Source organism: Parasteatoda tepidariorum, chromosome 1 (genome assembly GCF_982258835.1).
Source record: "Parasteatoda tepidariorum strain Cologne lab strain chromosome 1, Ptep-v5.0, whole genome shotgun sequence".
Taxonomy (NCBI): domain Eukaryota; kingdom Metazoa; phylum Arthropoda; class Arachnida; order Araneae; family Theridiidae; genus Parasteatoda; species Parasteatoda tepidariorum.
In genome coordinates this window covers 7,290,604-7,304,022 of record NC_141755.1, presented here as the reverse complement: position 1 = coordinate 7,304,022, position 13,419 = coordinate 7,290,604, and the positions used below count along the sequence as shown (strand labels likewise).

The window sequence follows — 13,419 nt, the reverse complement described above, 5'->3', positions numbered from 1 at the left end:
TTTTTAGGTACTTGTTTGATTTGTCTAATAAGTACCTGTAATTGTAAGGAAATGAATTTCATTTGAAAATTTTTTGAATAGGTGCTAATCAGAATAGCATAATCTACAATTCTAACAATTTCTACCTTTAAACTCAAAAAGATTTAATTTTGACATTATCATTTGCAAACTCATTCTTAATTATTGGACTTAGTATAAGCCTTTTTTTTCCCTTCATTTTGAGAAAACATAAAGTATGATTGAGTAAGATTTAAACTAAATTTAAGCATAAAGGTTTTGTTCATAACTGCTTTATTATATTTAAAAGCTGCAGATTATACCAAATATTTTGCCAGATTAAGCTTAATTATCTGTGTATAACTGATTAAATATTGCAGACAAATTTAATTTTTTGAAGATTAAAGCTGCAGATTGATTTAACATTCCGCTGAAGGAGACTTAAATAAATTAACAAGTTTAAAAAGTTATTTTAGCTTTTATTTATTGATTATATTTCTTAAATAAGAATAGTATAATAAGATGTAATGTTCTAACTCTTACATTAAAATACAAAATAGAATATACCACTGTGCATTTGTGTAATGTAAAACTGTTTTGAATAAACTATTATTAAAATAGGTTTAGTTTTATTTTAAGGTCACTACTGATTGAACGAAATCCGGAATCTGAACAAGATTCTGAATAACAGAAAAAACATGGTATTAGAGCTATTTAGTTGCTTTATTTTTCCGTTTATATGGTTTCAATACAACCATTCCTAGAAAGAAGACAATATGTAGGGAAAAATTAGAAGAAAATTTAAAACAAGATAATGTCGATAAGTAGTTTTTAAAAAATATCAGTTAAAAAGTTAGCTTTCTTTATTCAAGGAAAAGTTTCAGGAAATCTGATGTTAAGATAGTTTTGCGTACTACTTCTGACACTTTAAACTTGTATTTTAATAAAAGTATAAATAAATGATTGTCTGTCTGTATGAATAAGAAGAAAATATTTTATACTTGCAAAATATTTTTAAAAGATTTGTCTTGCGTCTTTCAAAATAATATCCAACTCAAAATACATAGAGTCAAGTTCATCAAAAAATTCTTAGTTTTGAAAGTAAATTTATAACCTAAAGGGTTTTACTTAAATATTAATTAATTACATGCATATTTTACCTGTAGAAAGAAAATTCTTTTGAAATTACCGTACTGTATGATAATAGCATTTCTGGTATGAAATATAATTCTGGTTATGAAATCAAAATAGGAAATCAAATTTGAACAATTCAGTTTGTTGATTTTTCCGATTGTTAGGAAAATGGTTTAATGGAAATTTTCGTTTAATAAATTGTAGTTTTTATTACCACACACATAGTAAAAAAAATAGAAAAAAAAATGTAACCAAATATCTTGTTTTTTTATGCCATGCTTTAATATATCACGATGAAATTTTACCTCATTTACCAGATTTTGTTCACATACTATAAAATCAGGTTTTATTTTTAATTTTACTGAACTCTTTCTCAAAACGCATTAGAAAAAAATTACTGTACTTTTTTGCGTTTTCGTAGAGTTAAAAACGCATTAAAATTTACCATATTTAGCTGGTTTTTCCATACTTTCATTTTCAGTGAATTATTTTCCGAATTTTATTTTGTAAAAAGGAAAATCCTGTAGAAAAAAACTATTCAGCAAGTTGGAAGAAATTTTTTTTTTTAATGAGTACATAAACTTTTTTATAATGAAAATAAGAAAATAGTAATTTTTAATGCAGTTCAGTTTAATAGGTAAAACATTCAGTTTAATGGTAAAACATTAGAAATATTTTAAGAACATCAAGTACTTTGCTAAAATGGAAAAGTAAAAGTCCATAGTATTAATGAAAAATTCTGTTTGTTCTTATATTTAATCACATTTTATATCATGTAATGAATTAAGCAAGCAAATTCAGATTTTCTAATGTAAAATTGTCTAATCATGTGCTGCGCTTGCGTTCTTCAATGAAGCTATACATACATACTAATTATGCATATCTACTCTGTTACATACTTCAAAAAATATATGTCTGTATGAAATATGTAATTAATGCATAGAAAAATAATAATATTGAAATATAAATTACCTTCATTCTTTTTGCAGAGCAGTTACTATTACATACAACGGGTGGAGATATTTGCAGGAAAAAGAGAAAGCAAAATTCTCTTTAATTAAAGTCTTTTTTCTCAGATATTTTAGGTAGGTATAAATTTTTTTATAAATTTATTTACTTTAAATTATTTTATTTGCATTATCCTTCTAAAAATTTTCTCTAAAAACTGCGACATTGTCAGTTAATGGGATATGTTTCTTAAAAAAATTGTTTTAATTTTTGATTTATTAAAAAATTAATGTAAGTATTTTATGTCTGCTAGCTTAAAAAAATTTCCTGTTGTGAACGCTTAACTCAACTATAGCCTAAATTAACATTTTAATTTCACTTTTATTTATTCTTGTATGTAATTAGCGAAAACATTTGGTGATACTACTTTTTAAAACATTGGCTGCATTTTACTCTTAGATGCTTGTAGTGAAATGTTTTACTACTATATATATATATATATATATATATATATATATATATATATATATATATATATATAGTAGTAGTAATTTATGTTTCTCTTTTCTATTTTATATTTTTTCTTAAATAAATATTTATTTTCTAAAATTATTTGCGGTCAACTTTTTAAATTATCCAGTATAATATTACAATGTGCACATCCATTTTGGGCCCATCCTTGGCAACTAACAAATCGATGCACAGCATAACTAACCACTTCAGCAATGCAGTAAGAACGGCACTTTAAATTCCTCTAGTTACACTCGATTTGCGCTTTTGTTTTCATATTTTGTTAGTTAGTAACTAACTAACGAAATATGAAAACAAAAGCGCAAATCGATTTGTAATCTGGCAGTCTTGTTGCGAAAATATTTTTAAATCATTCTTGAAAAATTTCCCGTTCATGTAAGTACATCTGATTTCGCTACTCGCTTTATAGATTTTGTTTTATACTGTTTTTTCTTTTTCTTTTATTTTATTTTCTGTTTTTACGTGTAATTTTTACTTATTGGGTCCTATTTTATTTGTTGTAATTTTTGTAAAAAAAATTTTTTTGAGTGCTCCTCACACTATTGTATTAGTATATTTTGCTTTGGCTACATTGATACAATATCAGAAAGCACTCTTTTTTGCGGATATAATCGTGTGGGCTGATGAAAAGATTTTATCTTTTATTTTCCGCTTTTTTTAAAAAATTTCATCCCTTTTTTTTTTTTAATCAGTCATTTGTCATTTTTTTCATTATTATTCACCCCCCCCCCCTTTTTCATATGTCTATAACTTTCCTTTATTTTATCTTCACTCTGAACTTATACTTTGCATCCATTATATATATCCATTTTTTTAGATTATCAAGCGCACAACTAGTGACAGTGATCCTGTTTTTATTATTTCCACTTTTGGGCTCTGGGCCTTTATGGCATGGCTACACCGGGCAGCCATTAGAGATGTGCCGTAAAAACTGGTGGATGAATTTCCTTTACATCAATAACTTTATGAAATCAACAGAAATCGTGAGTATAATTTAATATGTATAGTTATAGAAAGTATTTGCTTTGAATTCATTTAAGCATAATATGATTTGAATATTCTGAATGACATTTAAACCTCTATCTACTATCTTTATTGCTTTACTTTTAAGTCATTTACTCTCAAAACTAGTTCATTTTTACCCACTGATATAAACAGGTTTCTATTAGTCATCTTAGCTTTACGCATGCATTTTTGTAAATTGTAAATTCCTATTATACATACAAGCGTGCATATATATATATATATATATATATATATATATATATATATATATATATATATATATATATATATATATATATATATATATATATATATATATATATATATATATATATATATATATATATATATATATATATATATATATATATATATATATATATATATATATATATATATATATATATATATATATATATATATATATATATATATATATATATATATATATATATAATGCGTCATACATAGCAATCTACGAACACATGAGTCCGAAATCATGTAAAATTAGACTTCAATTTCACGTAACACTTTGAACACTTAGTTACATAGCCGTCTATGCATTATCTATTTTTTTTAAGTCAGCAAATTGAATGAAGATTGCTTTTTTCGCAGCTGTAACAATATTTTTTTCAATGCTTGACTTTATGAATATCTGTTACTTATCTTCTCCTAGATCGTGAAGATCCGATCAATAAATTAAAAGTTATTCACAGTAATCCGTTTCTTATCGCACTGTACATCTTGGATGGTACTACAACTGTCATACTAGTTAATTGAAGATAAGTAAAGATAACTATAGATCTCAGAGGGAGTCAATTTTGTTCAAGGATGAACAAGTTCTCACTACCATTAAAACTATGTATATTTAAGCAGTGCTCTAGAAGAAATGAGAGTTATTAAACTTCATAAATATTATCTTTAACAAAGGTTTCCTGTGGTGTCTTAACTTACAAAAGCTCCACTTGCCACGTTTGGTGCACGTTGCATGGGCTAACATTTAAAAAATGTGTTCAACATTGAAACTACTAGTTATAACTAACTCTTTCACACACGATAACTGTTTTCGATGAACTGTAAAAATTTCTTATTTCTAATATATTCAATCTCACTTCGTTTTATTTCTCTTTGTCGCAAATTTAGTGTTTGTATCATACATGGATTCTTGCTCTAGTTATGCAACTCACAATGCTGGGAGTCATTATAACATGGGTTCTAAAAAAGTAATCGCCTGTTTTTCAATTCTATTTTTTCAGAATATATTTTGAGCTAATATTTATTTTGACTTTTATTTGTATTATTATTATTTTGTTGTTTAGGTCATCCAGATTTGGGATATTGCTGATGATAATTACAATATTATCTGGAATAATTGGAGTAGGAGCGATGACTATTATTCATGAATTACCAGGAAGCCTGGCATTTTTTATGCATGACCATAAGTAATTTAATAGAATGAGTATATATATATATATATATATATATATATATATATATATATATATATATATATATATATATATATATATATATATATATATATATATATATATATATAATATATATATATATATATATATATATATATATATATATATATATATATATATATATATATATATATATATATATATATATATATATATATATATATATATATATATATATATATATATATATATATATATATATATATATATATATATATATATATATATATATATATATATATATATATATATATATATATATATATATATATATATATATATATATATATATATATATATATATATATATATATATATATATATATATATAATCTTTTGTTTTTAAAGGAAACTTAAATTAATCCATAAAATATAGAATGATTTTAGTTTTCCTTTTTAATAGATTTTACCATCTCAATGACCATTATTTTTTCAATAAACCCCTTTCGTTCATACTTAAAATAGACTAAAATTTGATTAATACTTCATATTTCAAATAGAAATCTAACTAAGCTTAAAACTCTGATAAACTAAATATAAAATTCTTTCTCTGGAATATTTTGTCTTAATTTAAAATTGCCTATATTTATGTTTTTCAGATCATTTCCTATAGCGTGGCGAGATATATATCTTCTACCATACGACCATATGGGTCCATTTTGCATAGGACTTTCGGTAGGATACTTTCTTGCTCTGAAGAAAGACAAGCTTGAAATTAGTAAGGTGAGAATCAGGAGCGTTATAAAACTTTGCAATACTCAATTTAACACTTACTCGAAGCGTTACACAGTGCTCTCTGATCATGTATGTTCCTTTTGCATTGATCTATTGACCAGACATAGGAAGTTAAGTCAGAAATAAGTGACATGTGTAAAAATTCTGACCTTTTCGTTTCCAAGTACCATAAAAAACTTAATACCATACTACCCAGGCATTTATAATACTTAAGTACTGAGCACTAATTACCGCAATATCAGTTGTATCAAGTGCAAAAAATGGAGAAAACGAAATATAATTTTAAATAATTCGCATTTTAAAAATTTGATTTCTCAGGTACTATTTAACTGATTTTGCTCACATTTCGTATTTTAACATGTAACCTTACATTATGTACTTTAATGTAAAAAAAATTTATGCCATACTATTCAAAATTGTTTCGACCATTATTAAATAAAATTTTAAAAAATAATACAAATTCACTAAAAGTTATTTTTTTGCAAGGAATTATCTTTGTTACATCAAAGATAAAAAACATTGTTCTTATATTTTTAAAATTAAATTCCTGATTACTTTTAATCAAATTTTGTATTAAATTTATATGGAAACTTCTCGGATACATTGTAAATAGTTAGTATAATAAAAATAAGAATAATAAAAATATCTAATGATGCAATTTTTTCTTCAGATAAAAGCTCAAAATATGTTCTCGATCAATTTATCTTGCCATACTTCAAAATATAAACTCTTGAATAGCGCAGAATTTTTCAAAAACTACTAAATTTGCCTTTTAAAGGGGAAATATTTTCATTTCAGCTGACCAGTATGTTTCTCTGGTGTCTGTCTCTTGGATGCAATATCGCAGTTATGTTTGGTTTATATGGTTATAGACATGGAGACAAAATGAATCTTTCACTATCCACCTTTTATGCAGTTATGAACAGAAATGTATGGGCTTTAGGCATTGGTTGGATTGTCATTGCGTGTACAACTCATCACGCAGGTAAACACTCTTAAAGCATATAAAACACTTTGACTGACTGTTTTATAACAGTGTTACAGGAGCAATTATTTACATTTTGCTTTATTAAGATGTATTAAATTTCAATCAGTTATAGGGATTCAATGTAATTCAGATTATAAGTAGCATGCAATTTAAATATCTCTGAAAATTAACCTATCAATTATTACAGAAAGTAATATGAAAAATATTTATGTCAATTCCTACTTAGGTCAAGAAAGAAGAAGTTTATTTTTGTTACTTTTTTTGACATACACACTGTCCATCTCTCTCTGTAATTTATCCATATGTTTCATTTTCCATTCTGTTCCTTCATTGACTCAGACTAGAACCCAGAACGGAAAAAAAATATCTGAAAAAGAAATTTTTTACCAGAAATCTACGCGCTTTACCACTGACGGTTTTTATTTCAAATATTAACTCATTAAAGAAATTTAATTAATTAATTTTAGTTTTATATCATAAAAAAATTTCTCTTAAAATATTTAGCAGGATATAAATTTAGGAATAAAAACCGTATCTATTATATTTATATCCCTCTAAATATCTTATAAAAGACCCAAAAGGCCCAAAAAGAGATGGAAGGACTGTGTAGATGAGGATTTTTCCATCCTAAAAGTAAAGAACTGGAAAACAATTGCTGGGAAAAGGACAGAATGGGAAAAACTTCTGAGGAAGGCCCAGGCTCACAAAGGGCTGTCGTGCCAATGCTGATGATGAAATATCTTATATAAGAGAATTTTTTTTCTCAAATATGAAATTAAAATTAAGTAATTAAATTTCATGAATGAGTTAATGTTTGAAAAAAACTGTATTAACATCAAATGTCATCCACTAAAAGTGTAAAAATGCATTTGAACTTTGCGTAGATGAATAGAAAGTATTTTATTAATGATTGAAAATTTGAACAAGGCTTATAAATTTATACTGGGAGAGTGTGAACTAATAGTAGGAATTGAAAAAAGGGCTAGTTAATATTTTTTATAAGAGATTTGTTTATAAAAGCGTAGATTCATCTTCCAGATTTTAATGATTATGCCCCCATTCATCTACTAATCATCTATTAAATTTACAACAAACTAATGAGGCGATTAATATAGATGTAGTCAATTTATTATTAGAATGTACTACTTACCAACTCGTCTCTCTTTCCTGTTTTCTTTTTTAATATTTAATTTAAAACACTTGTTCGACTCTTATCTATATATATATTTTAAACAAATTTCTCTAATGAAACACATTTTACCAAGACTAAATTACATTTTTCTGCTAATAAATAATATATTTCAGAAGCCAATTTCTAAGAGAATTTCGTTTTGTAATGCAAATAAATTTGGGCACATCTAACTATATTGAGTCAACACATTTCTAGAGTCATCACTGGCCAAAGTGTTAATCTTATTTATTCTTAATTTTAAAACTTATAAGTCCTTAATTTCTTTTTAAAAGCATAAAAAAGGCTTCAAAGTCACTACTCAATACACAAGCTCTTAGAATGTCTGTCAAATATAAAACGTAACGTAACATTTAATGAAATATATAAGCCAAAATCTTTATAAAACAAGTTTCAAATTTTCAGTGCTTACGGTCTCGTTAGATACCAACCTTAATACTTAACATTCTTAAGACGTACCATCCTTAAAACACGAACCATCCTTTTCATATCTTTTCCAAACTTGAAATAAAATAAATCCTTACTGGAGAACAAATTATATTCTAAGGAAGAAAAATAATAAAAAGTATTATTAAAATCTGAATAATAATTACAGTAAGGCTATATTACAATAAAGCTCCGACAAATAAACTGAATTTTAATTCGCTTTAACTATGACTAACCTCGATGAAATTCGTTACAGGTTTCGTAAAATGCAAGTTTTAAATATCATTCACATCTAAAAGCATTAGATTGTAAATCAGCCTAAATTTTCTCTAAAACTTAATTTCCGAGAATTGTACATTGTAAGAAATTACGGATAAAATTGAGGTAAAAAGTACTAGCACATTGAGTGCCATATCTGAAATTCCATTTTACCGTAAAATATATTTTTACCGTAAAGTTTTATACGGAAATTTTCACACCAATAATTATTTATTTACAGTGTTATATATTAGAGTAAATATATTGCTGTAAATATTAAGGTATATCAGAATTTTGTTTCCTAAAATTTCAGTGCACAGGAGAGAAAACTTAAATTTTATACATTTTATTTATATAATCGATTAATGTTTTCAGAAAATAATAAAATTTTTCTATTAAAGTTTAAAAACTTTGATCGGTGCTTAATTGAAAATAGTGATAGTTATTTAACCTTTTCTCATAATTTTTAATGTAATTGATGATATTATTATACTTAGGACCTGTTTCTCGAGTGCTGAAAGCGAAGATATTTGTTCCTTTGGATCGCTTGTGTTACTTGGCATACCTGTTGCATATCCCAATCATGTTCTTCCACAGTGGAGTTATACGAGATACATGGTTTATGGGACATCTAGAAATGGTAATTAGTTACTTATTTTTGTTACATTTTCACTATTTAAGAGAACACCATTCTGAAGTTTATGAGGAAAAAAAAATTCTACATAATTTGGCAAATATGCGGTAGGAGTTGAGCAAAATATTTACTTGACACTATGTGCTATCAAATGCGGTGGTTCTCTCTACATTTTGAATTTATTTATTTATATATATATATATATATATATATATATATATATATATATATATATATATATATATATATATATATATATATATGTATATATATATATGTATATATATATATATATATATATATATATATATATATATATATATATATATATATATATATATATATATATATATATATATATATATATATATATATATATATATATATATATATATATATATATATATATATATATAAGGAAACAAATAATAATTGACTTAACAATTAACAAATCTAACAAAAAAAATGTAACAGTTAAAAAAAACTACATCAATAACCTACACGCAGTAATGCAGAACAAAGAATGAATGTTGATAGTTTTTAAATAACACAGCGTTGCTTATCTCTCAAACTTTAAAGAAAATATTTGAATTATAAATAACAAAATTATTTTAAAGGTTAACATTAGCCCTACTCTTTTTAATATGTGTATATTTTTTAAATATAATATATTATAATGCTTCAAAATTATATGATATAATGCTTTGTATTTTGCTTCAAAAAGAAAATTCATTAGTGTTCCCCTTTGAAGATTTCAGAGACTGATAGATTCGAAATATGTATACTAACTCCTTTTTTTCTACCTTTTCAGTTTTTTCTGAGTATTGCATACTCGTTCGTGTCATTTCTGTGCGCCTTCTTCGTCTACATATTCTTTGCCAGTCCTTACTTTGCATTAGAAGAACATATCTTATCACTTTTCATAAGGAAGAAAAAGGAAAACGTAAAGCCTACAAACGGATACACTCCCCGAAATGTATCAGTTATTACTTTAGAAGATACCAACGTGCAATTAACTGCATGAATTTTCTAAAATATTTAAACAATTTATTTGGACTTATGCATAAGTGCTCAATTGATATAACACGTTCTTCAAAGAAAGTGAACACTTGTAAATAGTTAATCTATTTAAATATTTGGTATAATCTCAGCTATGTAGTATTGTTTTGGGATATTTTATGGAAAAATATGTTGAGTGATTCAGACCTATTGTTCAAAAGTATACATGTCGGCCAAAAACATGATAACAAATAAGAACTATACCGTAGATCTAGAATCAATCACAATTTAGACATCTTATGCATATGAAAGCTACATATCTTGGACAGGTGTTTTATTGGCCTAACTGAACCCATTCTGTCATCACCTTACTCATAAAATATATCTCTAGTAAATATTTTACGGGGTTATGTAAAAATCCTTGGACTTGATATCTCAGAGGAATCGGACAAGGATTTGATGGCATGAATCATTTTTACAAGTAGAGAAATTGCCCATGAACCAGACATTCTTGCTGTCGTTTATAAATCGGTTCATCAACGTTCTTGCAAAGCATGTGTTGCAGCTTTAGGCCTTAAATTACTCTCTTTTAAACTAAACTCTCTTTAACTCTCTTTTAAACTAAAATATAGAGTAAACACGTTATTGTACAATATATCATTATCTTTGGCCTGTCTCGCATACTTCTATTTCTACCTTCGTGGAAATGTTGTATATCTGCATATTATCGATCTAATATTTCTACATAATTCTCGGGGTGCGGATATTGTGTTTATATGGACCTGACATGTAGAGTTCCATGACATCTACATGACCCATCTTGACATGAAGATTTTTGAACAGTAGTTTCAAATAACCCAGTAATTATATCGCACACTGAAGTCATAAATCTGCACGATTTATGCATCTCTAGTAGGAAAAAAACAATCCTTTAACATCATCACGTATTTCTTACCATTTTTACAACGAAGCAAAAGAGAAACTTTTGTTCGATATATCTTATTAGCAACAGATGAGTTATAGTTCTGTCGTTATTAAAATATAAACAGTAGACTGAAGTTGTGAATGGACAGTTGAACATTTAAAATGTTTCACTCTGCAAATTGTACTTTATAAACAATTCATTATTCAGCAGGTCTGAAATACTTTACTGTGTTAACTTGTAAGTGAGATATATAATGAGAATTTGTAAAGATTCGAGTAAGAATCTTCGAGCAAATTGAATACAAAATTTCGTTGAGTTACTATATTTATGAGTAATTTCGTCGAGTCAAAATTTCCTTTTAATAAGGAATACCTAAATTTGGTGAATTTAATAATAAATTCGCATAAATAAGGATTTTCTGGTTTCTATAAATAAAGTACTTTTCAGCATCAGGAATTTCATCAAATAGGGATTTCTTATGATTGGATTATTTTGGTAAAGCTTATTAAAATTTATAAGAAATGTGAATAAAAATTTCCTACGAATATAGAATTTAGATAGGTAATTCATATGAATGGGAAATTTTTTAAATGAAAGTATTCTTAAGATAAAATTTTCCTAAGTACAAGTATTTCCCAATAAATAAGGAAATTTGGTAATTTTTTATATTTGAATTCTTGATATATTACATTTACAGATTTAACTGTAGTTAAAACAAATTTATTGTTACCTTTCGAAATAAAATAATTAGGATGAAACCAGAAACTTATAACTGAGTTTAATTTTTAAAAATCAACAATTATGATATTATTAGGGAAAAAGAAAGATGGTTTTAACACAAAAAATATTAAAATCAAATGATGTAATAATTGAATGTAATGCTTAAAAAATTAAGTTTAATGTTCCAGCAATTTCTGTGTACAAGGATCAATGTATTACTATAATTATTATATTGTATGCTAATGTATCTTTATACTGAATATATTATGTGTGTGTTTTATGTTTGAGTTCAAGAGTTTGCCTAGTCAAATCGGTGTTTGAATAACCTCTCAACATTTTTAAGACCTTCAATACTTCCAAAAATATTTATATTTAATAACGAAACTGTTTAATGGTGAGCAATTAAAAAAAAGTCTCTCCATCAGTTTCGTGATCAAAAAAAATCTTGATTTTAATTTTATCTTTGTTTTCATTCAATTTCACAGAAAATTCCATATCATGCGCGCTTTTAAAAACTTAAACATGTGCTAAAATACAAAAATTCATTGTCTGTTCCACTATTGAAGGGATTATAATATAATATTCCTGGTAAAAGCACCATTATTTTATTAAAATATATATTTATTTATTTTATTTTAAATACCATAAACATGTACATATTTTTTATTAAAAAAATATTTTTCTTTTTTACGCTTATTCCACTGCCAAGCTTTTCAGTTAGTGCATATAATTAAAAATAACAATCTATTTTATAAGCAAGCGTAATATTTTTCTAGTTAAAATGTGTTTAGTTTTAATTTCTTAAAAATTAAAATTCATTTAAACAAAATGTTTTGCTTTAAATTTTTTAAATGAAAAACCTTTATGATTAAATTTAATGTTTTTGTGTACATCAATTACAGCAATGTATGTGAAACAGTTATTCGTAATTGAAAGCTTGCAGAAAAATCTTGTTAAGTGAAAATTAAAGAAAAACAAACGAAGAGTATGCACGTGTGATGATTAGCTGTAAGTATGGAATATTGCGTTTCTTCTACCATGTTTTAAAATAAAGTGGTTGTAAACTAAAAATATTTTTCCGTAAACATTTACCCGGTTCTTATAGCTGAAAGAGATTCTTATAAAAGCTATTTTTTAAACTTCACATAACATGATTTTTCAATGAATTTTCCAATTGAACTATTGTTATACCTGTTTGTCAAAAGCTGTTTGTTTGTTTGTTAATAAAAATTTATGATCTATTTTTTTGTCTTTTTTTTACATTTAATTTTATTAATTCACATTTAAAATGCCAAATTTCATTTTCGATTTAAATGTGAAAATGAGTTAAAATTTTATATTTCAAAGCTCTAATAAATTCGGATTTTTTTTCTTCAGATTTTGCATTTGATTTCAACTAAACTTCTGTGAAAAAATATTTCAATCAAAACAAGTTCTTAT

General features: G+C 25.4%; 1 protein-coding gene across 1 annotated transcript in view; it reads left to right on the top strand.

Moving 5' to 3' along the window:
• LOC107455043 (nose resistant to fluoxetine protein 6) overlaps positions 1–12,084 on the top strand; it is a 36,603-nt gene extending 24,519 nt beyond the window's left edge. Inside the window, exons 8-15 of the mRNA XM_043049094.3 lie at positions 2,121–2,216; positions 3,428–3,593; positions 4,759–4,838; positions 4,935–5,057; positions 5,705–5,828; positions 6,639–6,825; positions 9,199–9,341; positions 10,147–12,084. Coding sequence (XP_042905028.2) covers positions 2,121–2,216; positions 3,428–3,593; positions 4,759–4,838; positions 4,935–5,057; positions 5,705–5,828; positions 6,639–6,825; positions 9,199–9,341; positions 10,147–10,359 — 1,132 coding nt within the window. The 3' untranslated portion in view covers positions 10,360–12,084. The remainder of the gene's footprint in view (positions 1–2,120; positions 2,217–3,427; positions 3,594–4,758; positions 4,839–4,934; positions 5,058–5,704; positions 5,829–6,638; positions 6,826–9,198; positions 9,342–10,146) is intronic.
• Positions 12,085–13,419: the final 1,335 nt, after the last annotated feature.